General features: G+C 44.2%; 1 protein-coding gene across 3 annotated transcripts in view; it reads left to right on the top strand.

The window, feature by feature from the left end:
- The window catches only part of DCC (DCC netrin 1 receptor), a 1035978-nt gene that overhangs the window by 707441 nt on the left and 306437 nt on the right, over positions 1–22100 (top strand). For all 3 annotated transcript variants that reach the window (XM_063960065.1, XM_063960057.1, XM_063960048.1), the window contains exon 9: positions 16288–16442. In XM_063960065.1, coding sequence (XP_063816135.1) covers positions 16288–16442 — 155 coding nt within the window. The remainder of the gene's footprint in view (positions 1–16287; positions 16443–22100) is intronic.

The raw sequence follows: 22100 nt of genomic DNA, 5'->3' as shown, positions 1-22100 counted from the left end.
ATGGACGGACTGCCTGCCGACTGCCGACACAGAGGTAGCCACAGCCGTGAACTACCGCACTGTACACTGGTTGATAAAGAGATAGTAGTATACTCGTAACAACTAGTATGACACTATGACGACGGTATAAAGAAAGAAAAAAAAATACCACAGTTAGGTGGTATATATTATAATAATAATACAATTATGGATGGACGGACTGCCTGCCGACTGCCGACACAGAGGTAGCCACAGCCGTGAACTACCGCACTGTACACTGGTTGATAAAGAGATAGTAGTATACTCGTAACAACTAGTATGACACTATGACGACGGTATAAAGAATGAAAAAAAAACCACGGTTAGGTGGTATATATTATAATAATAATACAATTATGGATGGACGGACTGCCTGCCGACTGCCGACACAGAGGTAGCCACAGCCGTGAACTACCGCACTGTACACTGGTTGATAAAGAGATAGTAGTATACTCGTAACAACTAGTATGACACTATGACGACGGTATAAAGAATGAAAAAAAAACCACGGTTAGGTGGTATATATTATAATAATAATACAATTATGGATGGACGGACTGCCTGCCGACTGCCGACACAGAGGTAGCCACAGCCGTGAACTACCGCACTGTACACTGGTTGATAAAGAGATAGTAGTATACTCGTAACAACTAGTATGACACTATGACGACGGTATAAAGAATGAAAAAAAAACCACGGTTAGGTGGTATATATTATAATAATAATACAATTATGGATGGACGGACTGCCTGCCGACTGCCGACACAGAGGTAGCCACAGCCGTGAACTACCGCACTGTACACTGGTTGATAAAGAGATAGTAGTATACTCGTAACAACTAGTATGACACTATGACGACGGTATAAAGAAAGAAAAAAAAATACCACAGTTAGGTGGTATATATTATAATAATAATACAATTATGGATGGACGGACTGCCTGCCGACTGCCGACACAGAGGTAGCCACAGCCGTGAACTACCGCACTGTACACTGGTTGATAAAGAGATAGTAGTATACTCGTAACAACTAGTATGACACTATGACGACGGTATAAAGAATGAAAAAAAAACCACGGTTAGGTGGTATATATTATAATAATAATACAATTATGGATGGACGGACTGCCTGCCGACTGCCGACACAGAGGTAGCCACAGCCGTGAACTACCGCACTGTACACTGGTTGATAAAGAGATAGTAGTATACTCGTAACAACTAGTATGACACTATGACGACGGTATAAAGAATGAAAAAAAAACCACGGTTAGGTGGTATATATTATAATAATAATACAATTATGGATGGACGGACTGCCTGCCGACTGCCGACACAGAGGTAGCCACAGCCGTGAACTACCGCACTGTACACTGGTTGATAAAGAGATAGTAGTATACTCGTAACAACTAGTATGACACTATGACGACGGTATAAAGAATGAAAAAAAAAACACGGTTAGGTGGTATATATTATAATAATAATACAATTATGGATGGACGGACTGCCTGCCGACTGCCGACACAGAGGTAGCCACAGCCGTGAACTACCGCACTGTACACTGGTTGATAAAGAGATAGTAGTATACTCGTAACAACTAGTATGACACTATGACGGTATAAAGAATGAAAAAAAAACCACGGTTAGGTGGTATATATTATAATAATAATACAATTATGGATGGACGGACTGCCTGCCGACTGCCGACACAGAGGTAGCCACAGCCGTGAACTACCGCACTGTACACTGGTTGATAAAGAGATAGTAGTATACTCGTAACAACTAGTATGACACTATGACGACGGTATAAAGAAAGAAAAAAAAATACCACGGTTAGGTGGTATATATTGTAATACAATTATGGATGGACGGACTGCCTGCCGAGTTCCGACTGCCGACACAGAGGTAGCCACAGCCGTGAACTACCGCACTGTACTGTGTCTGCTGCTAATATAGACTGGTTGATAAAGAGATAGTATACAATACATACAACAATATACTACTATACTGGTGGTCAGGCACTGGTCACCACTAGTCACACTGGCAGTGGCACTCCTGCAGCAAAAGTGTGCACTGTTTAATTTTAAATTAATATAATATTATGTACTCCTGGGGGCTCCTGCTATAACAACCTGCAGTGCTCCCCAGTCTCCCCCACAATTATTATAAGCTTTGCCTTTTATACATTGATGTGCAGCACACTGGGCTGAGCTGAGTGCACACAGACTGAGTCACACTGTGTGACTGGCTGCTGCTGTGTATCGTTTTTTTTCAGGCAGAGAACGGATATAGCAGAGAACGGATATATTATATTAAAATAAATAAAAGTTAACTAACAACAACTGCACTGGTCACTGTGGTAAACTCTGTCTGACTCTGCACAATCTCTCTCTCTCTTCTAATCTAATTTCTAATGGAGAGGACGCCAGCCACGTCCTCTCCCTATCAATCTCAATGCACGTGTGAAAATGGCGGCGACGCGCGGCTCCTTATATAGAATCCGAGTCTCGCGAGAATCCGACAGCGTCATGATGACGTTCGGGCGCGCTCGGGTTAACCGAGCAAGGCGGGAGGATCCGAGTCTGCTCGGACCCGTGAAAAAAACATGAAGTTCGTGCGGGTTCGGTTTCAGAGAAACCGAACCCGCTCATCTCTAGTTCTACCTGGCGCAATGTGTATAATAACGTGTTCTACCTGGCGCAATGTGTATGATAATGTGCTCTACCAGGCGCATTGTGTATAATAACGTGTTCTACCTGGCGCAATGTGGCTGATAACGTGCTCTACCAGGCGCATTGTGTATAATAACGTGCTCTACCTGGCGCAATGTGTATAATAACGTGTTCTACCTGACGCAATGTGTATGATAACTTGCTCTACCTAGAGGCAATGTGTATGATAACTTGCTCTACCTAGCGGCAATGTGTATGATAACATGCTCTACCTGATGCAATGTGTATGATAACTTGCTCTACCTAGCGGCAATGTGTATGATAACATGCTCTACCTGGCGCAATGTGTATGATAACGTGCTCTACCTGGCGCAGTGTGTATAACGTGTTCTACCTGGCGCACTGTGTATGATAACGTGCTCTGCCTAGCGGCAATGTGTATGATAACGTGCTCTACCTGGTGCAAAGTGTATGACGTGCTGTACCTGGTGCAAAGTGTATGACGTGCTGTACCTGGAGCAAAGTGTATGACGTGATCTACCTGGATCAGTGTGCATAGGAGGTTCTACCTGGTGCAATGTGTATAAGCGCCACTACTGTGTGGTGTAATGTGAATTGACACTATTATGTGGCCACGCCCCTTCCCTATGAAGCCACGCCCCTAAAATTTTGCGGCGCGCCTACGGCGCGCACTACCTGTTCTTTGTTGTCTAAGTGGTCTAACACCAATTCACTTTCTGCCTAAGGGCACCAAAATGTCTAGTTCAGCTCTGGTGCAGGGTGTCCTGCATGCTACACAGCCCAGCAGCATTGTCACCCCATCCCCCCATCTTGCAACACTTTTGTAGTGTCCAAACAAGATTAAAATTAATAAGAACCTTCATTCCGATGGGACCCAGAAAAAGACCGGTAGGACCCCAATTTTTAAAAGTGAAGGGTCCCTGGGACCCACTTTTTTTTTGGCTCAGCGCGATCACTGATTGTGTGTGGAATAATGTCTAAGGGCCATTGCAGTATGTGGAATAATGTATACTGGGCATTACTATAAGGAGGAAAAATGACAAATAATGTAAGGGGCATGAATCAGGATTATTTTTCTTTCCTGTGGTGGCCAACGTCTGGGCGTGCAGGTTGCAAAACTGGGGTATAAGGTAGTCTTTTCCTGCAATGCCACGCCCTCCACGCAAAGCCACGTCCATTTCGACAAAGCCACACACCCTTTTTGCCAGCGCGTGCCGCAGGCAATTACGGGGTGTATGGGGGGGGGGGGGGCGCCGAAGGATTTTTTGGCTTGGGGGAGAAAAATTTCTAGTTACGCCACTGATTCTTGTGGAAAATAAATATTTGGACACCTACCAAGCAGCAAGATTTCTGGCTCTCACAGACCTGTTACTTCTTCTTTAAGAAGTTCTTCTATCCTCCACTCGTTACCTGTATTAATGGCACCTGTTTGAACTGGTTATCTGTATAAAAGGCACCTGTCCACACCCTCAAACAGTCAGACTGCTACCTCTCCACCATGGCCAAGACCAGAGAGCTGTCTAAGGACACCAGGGACAAAATTGTAGAGCTGCACAAGGCTGGGACGAGCTACTCGACAATAGGCCAGCAGCTTGGTGAGAAGAGATCAACTGTTGGTGCAATTATTAAAAAATGGAAGAAATAGAAGATCACTGACAATCTCCCTCAACCTGGGGCTCCATGCAAGATCTCACCTCGTGGGGTATCAATGATCTTGAGAACGGTGAGGAACCAGCCCAGAACTACACTGGGGGACCTGGTCAATGACCACAAGAGAGCTGGGACCACAGTCACAAAGGTTACCATTAGTAACACACTACGTCGTCATGGATTGAAATCCTGCAGTGCCCGAAAGGTCCCCCTGCTTAAGCCATCACATGTCCAGGCCCGTATAAAGTTTGCCAGTGACCATCTGGATGATCCAGAGGAGGAGTGGGAGAATGTAATGTGGTCAGATGAGAGCAAAATTTAACTTTTTGGTATAGACTCCACTCGCCGTGTTTGGAGGGAGAAGAATGATGAATGGCATCCCAAAAACACCATACCCACTGTGAAGCATGGGGGTGGAAACATCATGCTTTGGGGCTGCTTTTCTGCAAAGGGGACAGGACGACTGATCCGTATTAAGGAGAGGCTGAATGGGGCCGTGTATCGTGCGATTTTGGGCAAAAACCTCCTTCCCTCAGTAAGAGCATTGAAGATGGAACGTGGCTGGGTCTTCCAGCATGACAATGACCCCAAACACACCACCCGGGCAACTAAGGAGTGGCTCCGTAAGAAGCATTTCATGGTCCTGGAGTGGCCTAGCCAGTCTCCAGACCTCAACCCAATAGAAATTCTGAGGAGGGAGTTGAAAGTCCGTGTTGCCCGGCGACAGCCCCAAAACATGACAGATCTAGAGAAGATCTGCATGGAAGAGTGGGTCAAAATACCTGCTACAGTGTGTGCAAACCTGGTCAAGAACTACAGGAAACGTTTGATATACAGAAAAAATAGTTCTCCACCTGCGCCAGCCAAAGACTGCAGCTAGATTTTGTTTCCGAGCTCACCTAGCCCACATACAATCAGATAAAAACAACAAAGAAACAAAACCACAGCGCCGTCAGTATAAATTGTTATTTCTCTTGTTTGTAGCGACTATCCAAAGTCAGTTCAGGATCACACAACCCTAGGGTGTCTTCACTCCACCAATAGAGAAGTTATGCCCAAAGAGAGGAAAAATATGAGGTTAGTGGGGGACACTCCTTCCCACCAATATATGGTGAGATGCAGGCACCTTTTTTAGGCACTGACCTTAAAATAGTGCCCTATATGCACCAAAAGGTTTCTTTATAGGTTTGTCACACACTCCTCCTCCTCACCTATTGCTTCATACGAAGTGGAGGATCAAGGGCAGAGATAACCTGTCAAGCACTGACCTTCAATGAATGCCCTATATGCATTGAAAGGTATCTTTGTCCACCGTTTCCAAAATGTCTCCTTTATCTCCGAATATATAGCCAGTATATGATCACACACAATGAACTGACCTTTTGATAATTCCCTATGTTCACATAAAGGTTTCTTTTTATGCTGGGATCAACAGTTCATGCAGTGGTAATATCTTCAAGAAAACCTTGTAATCACGATCCTCAAATATTAGCCAAAAAAAATGGATGTGAAAAAAATTTATTGGTACAAAAGACCATAAAAACAAGCTTAAAACAAATATATCAACCTTTGACCAGAAACACTGCCACCGGCTGAACAGGCTAGAAATGATTGATGGTGATACTCCTAAATCCGGAATATAAGGAGAAACTTATGTAGCATAAGCATCATACTATACCCGACAGCCAATGGAGATGTCTCTAGTCTGGAGGCCACAGCACACTAACGCGTTTCGGATCCTTGTCCTTTTTCAAAGTATAGTATGATGCTTATGCTACATAAGTTTCTCCTTATATTCCGGATTTAGGAGTATCACCATCAATCATTTCTAGCCTGTTCAGCTGGTGGCGGTGTTTCTGGTCAAAGGTTGATATATTTGTTTTAAGCTTGTTTTTATGGTCTTTTGTACCAATAAATTTTTTTCACATCCATTTTTTTGGCTAATATTTGAGGATCGTGATTACAAGGTTTTATTGAAGATATTACCACTGCATGAACTGTTGATCCCAGCATAAAAAGAAACCTTTATGTGAACATAGGGAATTATCAAAAGGTCAGTTCATTGTGTGTGATCATATACTGGCTATATATTCGGAGATAAAGGAGACATTTTGGAAACGGTGGACAAAGATACCTTTCAATGCATATAGGGCATTCATTGAAGGTCAGTGCTTGACAGGTTATCTCTGCCCTTGATCCTCCACTTCGTATGAAGCAATAGGAGAGGAGGAGGAGTGTGTGACAAACCTATAAAGAAACCTTTTGGTGCATATAGGGCACTATTTTAAGGTCAGTGCCTAAAAAAGGTGCCTGCATCTCACCATATATTGGTGGGAAGGATTGTCCCCCACTAACCTCATATTTTTCCTCTCTTTGGGCATAACTTCTCTATTGGTGGAGTGAAGACACCCTAGGGTTGTGTGATCCTGAACTGACTTTGGATAGTCGCTACAAACAAGAGGAATAACAATTTATACTGACGGCGCTGTGGTTTTGTTTCTTTGTTGTTTTTACAGGAAACGTTTGACCTCTGTAATTGCCAACCGAGGTTATATTACAAAGTATTGAGTTAACTTTTTTGATTGTCCAAATATTTATTTTCCGCAAGAATATACAAATAAATTGTTTAAAAATTACACAATGTGATTTGCTAGGTTTTTTATATCAAAGAATAAAGCAAAAAATATGTCACATATACATACAATTTAACAGTGTTGAAAGCACTTATCATAGGATCTCTATGAACTCACCAAGCTAATCAGGATTGTGTTTTCTGTTCATTTGAATTTAAGACCTCTACTGCGCATGTGGCATGTAAATCACATCTCAAAGCGTTTCGTCACAAATGGGCTTCGTTAAGTGCTAGCCTGGTTCCACACACCTTAAGCATTGCCTTCTATTCATTCTTAATTAATTAAGAAACAGCTTTGCCTACTTACAAAATATACAAAAGACAACTTAAATGTATCAATAATTAGAAATTCTCATACAACATACTGTATTATAACATTAATATTTTACCAAGTTTATTACAATAACACTCTCTTTATAATTCCCAATCATATTCAGTATACACATTAAGAGAATTCAATTAGCCATGATAAAGCTTTAAGTTAACACAAGTTAACTTAACGCACATAGGCCCTCATTCCGAGTTGTTCACTCGCAAGCTGCTTTTAGCAGCATTGCACACGCTAAGCCGCCGCCTGCTGGGAGTGAATCTTAGCTTAGCAAAATTGTGAACGAAAGATTCTCTAAATTGCGAATAGAAATTTCTTAGCAGTTTCTGAGTAGCTCGAGACTTACTCAGCCACTGCGTTCAGTTCAGTCAGTTTCGTTCCTGGTTTGACGTCACATACACACCCAGCGTTCGCCCAGACACTCCCCCGTTTCTCCAGCCACTCCCGCGTTTTTTCACACACACCCATAAAACGGTCAGTTTCCGCCCAGAAACACCCACTTCCTGTCAATCACATTACGATCACCAGAATGAAGTAAAAAACTCGTAATGTCGTGAGTAAATTACCAAACTTCTTAGCAAATTTACTTGGCGCAGTCGCAGTGCGAACATTGTGCATGCGCAATTAGCGGAAAATCGCTGTGATGCGAAGAAAATTACCGAGCGAACAACTCGGAATGAGGGCCATAGGGCGTAATTCTGAGTTGATCGCAGCAGGAATTTTGTTAGCAGTTGGGCAAAACCATGTGCACTGCAGGGGGGGGGGGCAGATATAACATTTGCAGAGAGAGTTAGATTTGGGTGGGTTATTTTGTTTCTGTGCAGGGTAAATACTGGCTGCTGTATTTTTACACTGCAATTTAGATTGCAGATTGAACTCACCACACCCACATCTATCTCTCTCTGCACATGTTATATCTGCCTCCCCTGCAGTGCACATGGTTTTGCCCAACTGCTAACAAAATTCCTGCTGCGATCAACTCAGAATTACCCCCATATTGCCCAAAAATTCCACTTATTGCCTGTATGCGCATTCCCGTTTTTTGCTCAATAGAATAAGAAATATGCGAAAACAGAATTTGTTTAAAAGTTCTTGCTGAAAAAAACAGTGATAGGTGTAGGTAAAAATGGAGAAATCTGCCTGTACCCCCCAAAAAGGAATTAATATAGGATAACAGTATAGAAGTCTATTGAAGTCTATTAGTGGCCATTTTAAAAGTATTTGTAGATTCTTAAAATGTATCAAATGGCTGTTATAAGCTTTTTCTAAAACAGTAAAACATATGATCAAAAGCCTAGAAACACCTTTCCCAATCATTTAACACCCCAATATACCTGTTCCACATATTTAAACCCATTTTCCTGCATTTTTGCACCCCAAAAATAACATCATTATTGGCCAAATTAAGTTAATAAAAAAATTCTAAGTGCCTAATAAGTCATTTAGGGAGGAGAAGATGTCCAGTGGGTTCTAAACCAAGACCTGCCAATTTCCCCTTAAAATAATGATTTTCACCTGCCTAGGAGGTGGTGAAAAGAAATCCCTGTTAACCCTATGGATATTTATTGCGTATAATTTTTTGCAGTCAACTGAATAGCCGCGCTTTCACGAGTCGCAATAAAAGCCCATTTGTAGCACGATAACGAGTTATATAGTTATAGTTAATATATACCTGTACGGTATAAAGGTAAATCAGACTTTGTTGTAAACGCCTATAGTGTGCTCAGTACAGTAATTTACTGTATAATACTGTATGTCTGTAAGATTCTGAAGAGACAGCTATAGACATATCATAAAAGATGTATGGTGGTAATGAAAAGAACGGGCAGAATCCTTGCAACCAAGGCAAAAAACGCAGCCCAGCGATCAGATCTGAATGACCCCCCATATCGGGACAGCTGGTAAGTGTGCTGCATTCACTTACACAGCAAGCTCTGTCAGGGTACTAGAACCTTTACATATACAGAAGTGTCCTCATACATCTAGCCTCAATACGCCATGCAGTGCAAGATGCCTGGCGTGAATAAGCTGCCAGGTCCTGTGCAACTCATGAGGGGACTGTGCTGATTAATGTGATATATGACATTTGTATATTGTGTGTGACTGAGTCACATTGTAGCGCTTCATATGCAGATGCAGAGACTCAGTCGCACACAGATATACAATATCACATTAATAAGTACAGTTTATTTGCGGCATTGTGAATAAGATGCATTTTCAGCATAAAAAAAGAGACAAAAAGGTGCCCAACGCTGGAAGATGCTCACGGGACCTGGCGCGCCAAGAGTGGCTGTTTGGCGTGAGTGCCGCAAAGATGTATGAGGACACATCTGTTCATATGCGAATGTTATCAGTATCTTGCTTATGTGAGGCAACCTGTGTTATGTTTTTCATGGCCCTTAAGTGTTCCTGTCTGATCAGCTGAAACGTTATCGCACGTGAAATGCTCATTATCTCATATCCTGGCCGTTATTATACAGAAATGATGACAGAGCGCATTAAAACAAGAAAAGCAGTTTTCTGGCATAAAGTCATTTATACTCCCGTTTCCTCCGGTTCACAGGGAGATACATTAGCGCGACTTTGCCACCTTGAAGTAACTAATTAGGCATTTGACATATCTTAACATCATTTGTAGCGGAACAGGAACGGTGTAATTACATCGTACACTTATGTACGGTGATCTAGTGATTTTGCAAACCTTATAATGAAGACTTTGCATTTGAAGCCTTGCAGGGCCCAGTCTTAAATCTGTCGCTGTAGAAGCAGCAGATTTCAGCCCCTTATTACAGCGGATTACAGTCCTGGAGTGAGTGAGATAATATAGCGGATGCCGGAAACTGTGGTTGGTGACACTCATGCCGGCAGTCTATGAGTTATGTGCAGGGCTGAGCTGTGAGCTTCTACACCTCTGATTCTTCCACACAGGTCTCATGAATGACAGGACGAGAATAAAGAGACACAGGTGAGCGGGTACAGTAGAGTAGAGGTAGCCATCCTGGGGCTTTCTGCTGCTGTAGAACCACGAGCATCTCCTACTGGAAAAGATAGGATGTAAAACAGACACACTGTACTGTAGTGTACACTTCCCAACATTATGCTCCCCTTCCTGTCTACTTCACTAGAAAGTGATAGGGACACGGGGATAACACCCACTCTTCCGGGATCCCAGGGGACTACCTCAAAATGAGTGAGTTTCCCGCAGGTTTTGGGAGGGTAGGTAGGTAAACTCAACATGTCTAAGACCGAGCTGATCATCTTCCCACCCTCCCGCACAACCTCACCTCCCACAATTTCATTATACATTGATGGCACAACTATCTCCTCTAGCCCCCAAGTACGCTGTCTTGGTGTAATCCTTGACTCCTCCCTCTCCTTCAAACCACACATTCAGTACCTCTCACACACCTGTCATTTTCATCTCAAAAACATTTCCAGGATCAGACCTTTTCTCACCCAGGATGCCACTAAGATCATTATTCACTCACTGATTATTTCCAGACTGGACTACTGTAATCTCCTCCTTACTGGCCTCCCTGACAATTACCTTTCTCCACTCCAATCTATCCTCAATGCTGCTGCCCGGCTTATCTTCCTCACCAAATGCAATACGTCCACCTCCCCTCTCCTACAAGCCCTTCACTGGCTTCCCTTCCCTTTCAGAATCCAATTCAACCTTCTCACTCTCACTTACAAAGCACTCACCTACTCCTCTCCCACTTACATCTCTGACCTTATCATCCTTTACTCTCCCACCCGTCCTCTTCGCTCTGCTAATGCACGCCGGCTCTCCTGTCTTCTGATTACTTCCTCCCACTCCTATCTCCAAGATTTTTCACGTGCTGCTCCCTTCCTCTGGAATTCTTTACCTCTCCCTCTCAGACTCTCCACCTCTCTACAAAACTTCAAACGGGCTCTTAAGACCCATTTCTTTACCAAACCCAGCCAAATCTCATCCTAACCCTCTGTTCCACGCTCTCTATGTACCCCATCTGTGTCACCCCTGTCTGTCTACCCCTCCCCTTAGAATGTAAGCTCTCACGAGTAGGGCCCTCTTCCCTCATGTGCTTATCCTTTTCTTACTGTAATAATCCTCAACTGCCCAAATCACGCAGTTTTTTGACCACCTGGAACTTATCTCTGTCATTTACTGGTGTAGTTATGCTTAGTTAATCTGTACTTGTCCTAAATTGTCTTCAACTGTAAGTCACTGTTTTCCTGTTTTGATTATGTGCATATGTACTCTGTAATTGGGCGCTGCGGAACCCTTGTGGCACCATATAAATAAAGGATAATAATAATAATAATAATATGTCTTACAGGTATAGAGGTGCACTAAACGTCACAGTGGAACATTCTGTTTTGGGTGCAGGGTGCCCCCATTGACCCATGGGCAGGTGTGCAGAAGACACCTGGCACCTATTATAGATATGGCAAAGCATTAATAACCTTTCCCATGTGTAGGATTTAGAATGGAGTTTGTCAGCATGGGCATAACTATAGTGGTTGCAAGGGGTGCCATTGCTATGGGGCCCAGAGGCTAAGGGGCCTGGACCCAGGTTATAAAGTTGCATAACTATTTCCCAGATTTGTCTGCTAAGTAACTGGGTCTTAGCAGATAAACTTATGGTGAGAGGAGTGTGTAGTGGGTGTTATAATGGTAAGGGGGCACCGTAATGTGGCATAATTTGAACTAGAGACCACTGTAATGTCTCATAATATGATCTGCTCATTGTAGTGTAGAGGGCACTATAACGTTACGTACCTGTAATAAGAACTGGGGCACTGGAACGTGGCAAAATGTGAAATGGAGGCACTATGGTCCGGCATAATATGAACTGGGTCACTGCAACATGGCATAATTTGAACTCAAAGGCACTCTAATGTGGCACAGTATGAAAAGGGGGCACAGCAATGGGGCTTCCATTGAACTGAGGACACTGTGGAGCAGGGCTGGCCAAACCGGTCCTCGAGATCTACCAACACTTCACATTTTCCAGACCCCCTAACTGGTGCACAGGTGTAGTCATTACTAATTAAGATGTGCTGCATTCATTCCTAACTGACAATTCTACAGATCTCCAGGAGGCCTGGAAAACATGAACTGTTGGTAGATCTCGAGGACTGGTTTGGCCAGCCCTGCTGTGGAGTATATTTACTAAAAGTCGATTTTGGTCGATGTTTGATAGATTTTGTGTTTAAGGGTCTAAATCCCACATTTACTAACATGATTTTTGCCATCTTTTTTTTAAAAAAAATGTCAAAAATCATCCATTAGTAAATGTGGAATTTAGACCCTGAAATACATAATCGACCAAAAATTTACCCAGATCGATTTTTATTAAATATACCCCTAAGTCCCACATTTAATAACAGATGATTTTTGACATATTTTTTTATTAAAAAGGATATAAAAAGTCATCTGTTAATAAATGTGTGATTTATACTCTGGAACACAAAATCAATCAACCTAAATGTACTTTTAGTAAATATACCACTGTATGTCATAATGTGAGTTGGGGATATTCACATGTATTAACCTGGAGAAGGGATAAAGAAGTGATAAACCAGTGATAAGTGCAAGGTGATAAACGCACCAGCCAATCATTATGGATTTGAAAAATGACAGGAGCTGACTGGCTAGCGTGTTATCACCTTGCACTTATCACTTCTTTATCACTTCCTTATGCCTTCTCCAGGCTTAATACATCTGTCCCACTGTGTGGAATAATGTGTACTGGCAGCCCTACAATGGGGGTAATTCCAAGTTGATCGCAGCAGGAATTTTGTTAGCAGTTGGGCAAAACCATGTGCACTGCTGGGGAGGCAGATATAACATGTGCAGAGAGAGTTAGATTTGGGTGGGTTATTTTATTTTTGTGCAGGGTAAATACTGGCTGCTTTATTTTTACACTGCAAATTAGATTGCAGATTGAACTCACCACACCCAAATCTAGCTCTCTCTGCACATGTTATATCTGCCTCCCCTGCAGTGCACATGGTTTTGCCCAACTGCTAACAAAATTCCTGCTGCGATCAACTTGGAATTACCCCCAAAATCACATAATTTGAACCAGGGCACTACTATGGGGCATAAACTTAATAACCGCTGCATAGAGGTATCTCTCAGGAATTATTGGTACAGGTTCCCCTTCAATATGCTGCTATGGGGCCCACAAAGTTCTGGTTAAGCCCTGTTTGTCAGCCTACACTTTTGCATTACTGTGTATCATGAGAGACTTGAAGCAATACGTGAATCTTTAATGTCTCTCAGACTAATGGTCCATACACACCAGACGATGTCGCTCTGTGAGCGACGTCGTCTAGTGTTTCCCCTGCCGGGCCGGGCGGTCGGCGGCCGCCCGTACACACTAAGCGATATGACCGCTAATATTGCTCAGTGATGTCACGCAGCCGCCGGTCGTGCATGCAGCTCCTGGACAACAGTCATCGATCGTCGCTGGCGGTATACACACTGGCCGAGAAAATGAGCGACGTCGCTCAGGAAGGGGCAAAATGAGCGGCGTCGCTCATTTTCTCGGGAAGTGTGTATGTACCTCTACCTCTGACTGTGGTATTCTACCGCAAATGTCTTTCTTCTGTATCAACACTGGACCCATGCCCGCTAAACTGGTAAATTTGGCATTACACCTCTCTCCGTCAGATGACGCTTTTTTGTTTTAGTCTTTTTTCCTAATGCAACCTGTAAAGAGTATCACACATTAAGGGAAAAAACAAACAAACAAAAAATTACGGTGCAGTTTGTCGTGTCCAGAAAATTCTACTGCAATAAAAAAAAAGTGATGCAATGCGGTTCTGAATTATTTCCGTGCTATGGAGACCACTTCTAGCACCAGCTCAGTTACAGTCAAAGAGCTGTAAAATCCTACTGACCTCGTAACAAATGTCATTTTGTGTTACCATGATCATGTCATGTCAGGCTTTATAATGGAGATCAAAACTAGTAAATTATATGGCAGGATGCTCGTTTTATCAAGGCCAAGTGGTTATTAGATATGAGGTGCCACCATGGTGACTACTGTCACTTATTACAGTGGATGGAAGATGTACAGTATGCTATTAGCGCATATCTAGTGTCGCAGCTTTCTCTCACAGAGACTCCACAGTCTCTCCTTATCCCCAGGCAGTGTGAGAGACTAATGATCAGGCTGACGGACTTTTTAACACACCCATACAGCTAAAAGCCCTAACCAGCCTTCTGCAAGGCTAAAAGCCCAAAGACCGGAACTAGGCTTAAATGGATGGAGAACCCGCCCTCTCTTTTCACATCCAACCCCAGGACCCTTATCCAGTTCTTCCCAAAAGCTTTCAGCAGAAGCAACATAATATTTCTGGGGATTTAAAACACATAGGTAAGAAACCTGGGGGAAATATAACTTCCTTCCACCATTAATCCAGTGATCTTGTCATGCTAGTGCCGGAGGTGTGGGATGCCAGCCGGTCTCCCATGTTTTTTTAAAGGGCAATCACTTACAATGCATGGTTTTGTCTTGTAAGTGATTGTCCCTTTAAAAAAAGTCAGAGATCGTCCCGCATCCCCCAGTTCCAGTGATCTCAGAATCCATTACATCCCACCACTTGTATAGAAAACAGTATTCTCCAACAATCAGGATTAATATCTCATGCCCAGCCCTCATGCATTGAATTTTATTTATTTTCCTTTTTCTTGCTCTGTTGAGCGTTTGAAGAGTCTAAAAATACTTCACATCCACTTTTATTGTTCGCAGTGCGCATTCATCCTTTTTCTATTTTTTGTTAAATCGGTTGAGTAGATATTAACAAGCTGAGACCTACTGAAGGATGCGTTAAGATCTGAGCACACAGAAAGGATTGTTAGAACAGTAATAATTAGCTGCTTCCATATCATTTTATATAAAACAAAAGCGCATCTGGTGAAAGAAGACGCGTACACTAGATAGTAGACTTAAACAAATGGGTTCTTCGATGCTAATCAATTTTATACCAATTGATTTTAAATATTTTGCAGACTATAACCTCTTGAACAAGCAGCTGTTAGAAACAGATTCTCTAAACCGATATGACGCCGAATCATTGTGCGTAAGATCTATGTGATCAGTAATGCCAGCCAATATAATATATGTTAGGGTTGCATATAATGTTGAGCTGCCGGAAAACCAAGGAGACCAACGCTTGCATATGGCAGTGTGTACTTAATACATCTCACATGGGCAGTCATAGGTGACAAGACCCTCTTTGCTCAGTAGCCAGCTGAAGCCACCATGTATCATATAAACACAGCTAGCTGTATATGCTAAGAAATACTAACAACCGTCAAAATCTTTACAGAGTTTAATAGTTTGTGGTTTCTCTTTACGATATCCTGTAAAGAGGAGTATTGTTTCATTCAAATAAATCACCCTGGTGACCTGTACTGATCAAGCTGCAGTTAAAGATTTACATGTTACTAAGTATCTTGCAATTACCATGGCAACCAGTCACATGACATATGATGTAGTGAGAAGAAAGGTTTTAGCACGCCTCCTCGTTCCAGCATGAACCAGGTCTTCTCATGAGTGAATTTTAAAGCCAAAATCAAATGCTTCCATCTGATAGACACTTGTTTGCAGAAGCAGTCATGCAAATGTTCCAAATGGAGAGATTTTATAAAGGGAACAGCGAGTTATATGAATGGTGGAGAGGGGGCTTCTGCAGAGGTCACCACACTTGGCCACCTAGTTTTGAGGCCCGGGTGATCTCTTGGTAGCTCTGGTTATACAACAACAACAACAACAACAACAACAACAAAAACTCTACCATTACAAGATATTAGCCATGTTGCAAACATGCCCTTACTGTTTCCTATTTATTTGGAAATCAACTGTACAAAACATTTGCACATTATTGCTATTACAGTATGTTTTTATTCATTTTGTTACTAAAATAAAGTGATGACGTCTTGGTGGTGTTCTGATTAGCTTCTTTCTTCCAGGGAACGGGCACTGAACACGTCACAACCGGTCGCCTTGCAACTAACGGTGGGGAATCTGAAGCCAGAGGAGACCTACTCTTTCCGTATTGTAGCTTACAATGAATTGGGACCTGGGGAAAGCTCACAGCCAGTCAAAGTTGCAACACAGCCGGAACGTAAGTACACAGATATCCACTTGAATAGTTACTGAGATGTAGAGGAGACGCACACTTTGGATTAGTTTGGACTGGTATCTGTTGGGAAAAATATTGTGAAATTATTATTATGTTTTTTTGGGGGGCTCCACAAAGTGTATGCAAGTCGTACAAGAATTGCAATAGGATAAATAACATATCAAAATGAATATAAACGTGAAAGGGATAAAACAGACATAACAGGATGAAAACGCTAACTGAGATACTGTAAGTGTGAAATCAATTAATATATAGTTATTAAGGAAAGCAATCAGTGATCTTGTGGCAAGCTCCATTGTAGAGCATTGTACATGCAACAAGCTCCATTATAGAGCATTGTACATGCAACAAGCTCCATTGCAGAGCATTGTACATGCAACAAGCTCCACTGTAGAGCATTTACAAGCTCCACTGTAGAGCATTGTACATGCAACAAGCTCCATTATAGAGCATTGTACATGCAACAAGTTCCACTATAGAGCATTGTACATGCAGTAAGCTCATTGTAGAACATTGTACATGTGATAAGCTCCATTGTAGAGCATTATACATGCAACAAGCTCCATTGTAGAGCATTGTAAATACAATAAGCTCATTGTAGAGCATTGTACATGCAATAAGCTCATTGTAGAGCATTGTACATGCAACAAGCTCCATTGTAGAGCATTGTACATGCAATAAGCTCATTGTAGAGCATTGTACATGTAACAAGGTCCATTGTAGAGCATTTTGTATATGCAATATGTTAGGTTCCTGGTGCTTAGAACAAGGGAGATGTTATGAAGTGAGTCCAGAGCACCAGGACGTAATGCTGGGAAAGGGAAACGGAATGGGAATAGCCCCTGGCACCCTACCTCCGTTGTTTTACCCATGCTGTCAATTCACTCTTGCGAGACTATGGTTTCTTGGGCCCATGGCAGCCGCGTTTGAAGGGCGGATTAAGTCTGCCCAACTCCGATGCCCCCTCAGGTCTTAAGGAGAGACAAAGAGTGAACTGAGACAGGGTAATAACAAGGGACCGGCCCTCTAACTGAAACAACCAAAGCCAGGGGCTACTAACTAGGCTAAAACTAAATGTATGTGCGGCCCGCCGCCAAAGGAAAAGAACAACAAAGGAAATGCTGACCACACGCCGACACAATACTTTTGTGTACCGGCGGTGACAGCATAAGCAGAACCCTCTGCAAAACACCAGTGACAGATACAACCAAGGAATACAGCGGCCTAGGCTGACGGACGCGGCAAAGCCGCTACTCACGGAACCGGTACAAATACTGGCAAACGGACAGGAACCCCCACTGCTGCCGACACAGACTCTCAGAACTGGAGGACAGGCAGAATCCCAAACGACAGGCCGGTGGACACCAAGAAGCCAGAAACTCGACCAGGCATAGGCAAAGCCACAGGACTTCTGGACAGGAACGCTTCACGGCAGGACACGGGATCAGACACAGGAAACGACACAGGGACTGACACAGGAATCGACACAGGAAGCAGCTAGACTGACACTGCTAGACAGGAGCTCAGGAACAAGCTCAGAACTCAAGCACTCTGGAAGACTGGATACCTAGAAATATCACCAGCGTCTGTGAATTGCACTCAGCCAGCATATAACAGAGAGGCCTAATTAATTATGTCATGCAGCTGCCCTGTTGCATGACTCCAAACTGACAAGATGCAATTAGCAGCCAGGTGAGGCTGAACACATTGGAACAAGCTGCAATTACACAGACTCACCACCGGCAGCAAACAAGAGTATTCTTAAACAGAACAACGGGAAATCCTGGCCTGCAAGACAACTTATAAACATAAAATAGGAATGAACCACTACCTGTGGTTCATAACAGTATCCGCTCCTTAAGGGTGAGATCCGAGCACCCCATGACACCCACGGGGAACATAAACAGAAGTATAACATAAAATACTTAACCAAAATGCAAAATGGAAATGAGCCACAGCCGTGGCTCATAACATTACCCCCCCCCTTGAGGAGGGGTCAAAGGACCCCAAAATTCAGACTATCCAACACTAGGGATACAAAAAAAAACCTGACACACTGGTTTAACAGACAAGAAAACAGAAACATGCTGTAACAACAGCTTGTAACAGTGCCCTCCCCTTGACGGTGGCCACTGGACACAAGACAAGGAATTTTTTTTTTTTTTTTATCAAGGCAAGAGTCAAAATTTATTTCTTTTTCTTCTTCTTTTTACAAAGCTCTTTAGGTCTGACCAAGGTAATTCCCTAAACATTGTCTGAACTGATGGTACCCCCCAGCAAGGCTGCCTTCAAATCAGAGATAGGTCTCTTACCCTTGGGAGCTGAACTTTCAGGCAAAGTACTACTATTAGAAGACAGAAAAGCACATCCTGCAGTCAAAACAACAGGCTGAGACTCTTGTACTGAGTCTACAGTGTATGGTGAACTCTCAGCAGATAAGATGAGTGACCTAGAGGAACCTGAACCAATTTCTTTGGAACCATATCTTTTAATAACTGCATCACTGAATGCTGGGGGATCCTTAAGAATGGGATCTTCAGCTTTCATTGGGCTGGTCGCCCACTCAAAAGGCTCTCCTCTAAAAGAATAAATCAGATAGAGCACAAGGTTCTCTGAAGTGATGCCCAGAAATGGTCTAGACAACATAATGACATAATAGTGTTTGTAAAGCGCCAGAAATTGGACTAAGTCCCCATCAAAGATTATAGATGTTGAGATATCAACAGAGTCAGGATCTGCTTCATTCCCATCTGACTGACTAGAGTGCTTTGCTAGGACCTGGTCACTATTGACCTTACTCGAGGCTGAGACTTTCTGAACCCCACCTGGGGCAGTGAGTTTCTGAACCCCACCCGGGGCAGTGACTTTCTGAACCCCACCCGGGGCAGTGAGTTTCTGAACCCCACCCGGGGCAGTGACTTTCTGAACCCCACCCGGGGCAGTGACTTTCTGAACCCCACCCGGGGCAGTGACTTTCTGAACCCCACCCGGGGCTCCGGCCTCCGGGAACCCCGCTGGGGCAGTGGCCTCCGGGAACCCCGCTGGGGCAGTGGCCTCCGGGAACCATGCTGGGGTCAGCACCTCGGATTCTTTTACTGGGACCGAGCCGTCGGCCTTCCTCACTGGGACCGAGCCATCGGCTTCCCTCACTGGCACTGAGCCATTGGCCTCCCTCTCTGAGTCGATAATTATCGAAACTTCTCCCGGGGCTATGACTTCCGGGACTTTTGCTGAAGCTATAACCTTTAGAACCTCCACAAATGCTATGCCTCTTAAGTTCTTTCCTGGGGAAGCGACCGCTAGACCCTTCTTTGAGGCTGCGTCTCTCGAGACCCCACTTGGGGATATTACTTCAAAGATCCCTTCTGGGGTTTTGCTTCTCGAGTTCCCTTCTAGAACTATGGTTTTGGATACCCTTTCTGGGGTTGCGCTTTTCAAGTCCCTACCTGGGGTAACAGCTTCTGAGACCCCTTCTGGTATGGAAACCTGAGCTATAATATTTGATGTCCCGCTATAAGCTAGAGCATCGGGTACCGCTCCAGCACTCTGGGCATCGGGTACCGCTCCAGCACTCTGGGCATCGGGTACCGATCCAGCACTCTGGGCATCGGGTACCGATCCAGCACTCTGGGCATCGGGTACCGATCCAGCTCTCTGGGCATCGGGTACCGATCCAGCACTCTGGGCATCGGGTACCGATCCAGCACTCTGGGCATAGGGTACCGATCCAGCACTCTGGGCATCGGGCACCGCTCCAGGACCCTGGGCATCGGGCACCGCTCCAGGACCCTGGGCAACGGGCACCGCTCCAGGACCCTGGGCAACGGGCACTGCTCCAGGACCCTGGGCAACGGGCACCGCTCCAGGACCCTGGGCAACGGGCACCACTCCAGGACCCTGGGCAACGGGCACCACTCCAGGACCCTGGGCATCGGGCACCACTCCAGGGGTGTGCAACTCTGCTTGGACAGGAAAATCAAGAAAGGAGAGAAACATTCTCTTTTGATTCCTGAATCTATAATGGGGCTCCCTTGCCCAAGGACCCCAATTATAGGACAGAGAGCTTTTTAGTGTGGGTTGTGTGACAAGTACCTCTGCCACAGTAGAGGCAGGAGTAGGTCTTGTATCCTGACTCAACTTGGCCAGAGGGCAAGACTTGTCACCACACTTTGGCTTGCACAACTCACAGTTCTGCAGATAGTGGCCTAAACCCCCACAATATAGGCATATGTTTAAGTTTCTGCGACGCAGACGCTCCTCTTCTGAGAGCCTGGGCCGCAGAAAACTTTTAAACCTTTTCTCTTCAATTAAACCAGAGGATTCTCTTGTCACCATACTGTGAACAAGAGTCTCTTTAGAGATAGATGTACTCTCAACGACTTCTGGCAAGATGAGCAAGATTTTAGTCAGACGGTTTTGCAGTTGCTTTAAGGATTGCTGCAAAACTTCTAGTCGCTCAGGTTTCAAAGCACTGAAAGCAGAGTTCAGGGCTGAGAGAGATGCCTGCAGGGCTTGCATAGTAGACATAGGAGGATTTAAAACAAGACAAGACTAGACAAGGCAAGACTAGACAAGGCAAGACAAGGCAAGACTAGACAAGGCAAGACTTAATTTTTAAACTAGACAAAACAAGACTGGATTTTTTTTTTTTTTAAACACTGGACTGGATTTTTAAACAACAGACTGGATTCTAAACACCGGACTGGATTCTAAACACCGGACTGGATTCTAAACACTGAATTCTAAACACCGGACTGGATTCTAGACTAGACACTGGACTGGGCCAAAAAAGAAAAAAAAGTTTTATTTCTTTTTTGTGGTATGGCTGGTGATAATGTTAGGTTCCTGGTGCTCAGAACAAGGGAGATGTTATGAAGTGAGTCCAGAGCACCAGGACGTAATGCTGGGAAAGGGAAACGGAATGGGAATAGCCCCTTGCACCCTACCTCCGCTGTTTTACCCGTGCTGTCAATTCACTCTTGCGAGACTATGGTTTCTTGGGCCCATGGCAGCCGCGTTTGAAGGGCGGATTAAGTGTGCCCAACTCCGATGCCCCCTCAGGTCTTAAGGAGAGACAAAGAGTGAACTGAGACAGGGTAATAACAAGGGGCCCTCTAACTGAAACAACCAAAGCCAGGGGCTACTAACTAGGCTAAAACTAAATGCATGTGCGGCCCGCCGCCAAAGGAAAAGAACAACAAAGGAAATGCTGACCACACGCCGACACAATACTTTTGTGTACCGGCGGTGACAGCATAAGCAGAACCCTCTGCAAAACACCAGTGACAGATACAACCAAGGAATACAGCGGCCTAGGCCGACGGACGCGGCAAAGCCGCTACTCACAGAACCGGTACTAATACTGGCAAACGGACAGGAACCCCCAATGCTGCCGACACAGACTCTCAGAACTGGAGGACAGGCAGAATCCCAAACGACAGGCCGGTGGACACCAAGAAGCCAGAAACTCGACCAGGCATAGGCAAAGCCACAGGACTTCTGGACAGGAACGCTTCACGGCAGGACACGGGATCAGACACAGGAATCGACACAGGGACTGACACAGGAATCGACACAGGAAGCAGCTAGACTGACACTGCTAGACAGGAGCTCAGGAACTGGCAGGAACAAGCTCAGAAC

This window comes from Pseudophryne corroboree, chromosome 1 (assembly GCF_028390025.1).
Source record: "Pseudophryne corroboree isolate aPseCor3 chromosome 1, aPseCor3.hap2, whole genome shotgun sequence".
Taxonomy (NCBI): Eukaryota; Metazoa; Chordata; class Amphibia; order Anura; family Myobatrachidae; genus Pseudophryne; species Pseudophryne corroboree.
This window is presented reverse-complemented; position numbering and strand designations above follow the sequence as displayed.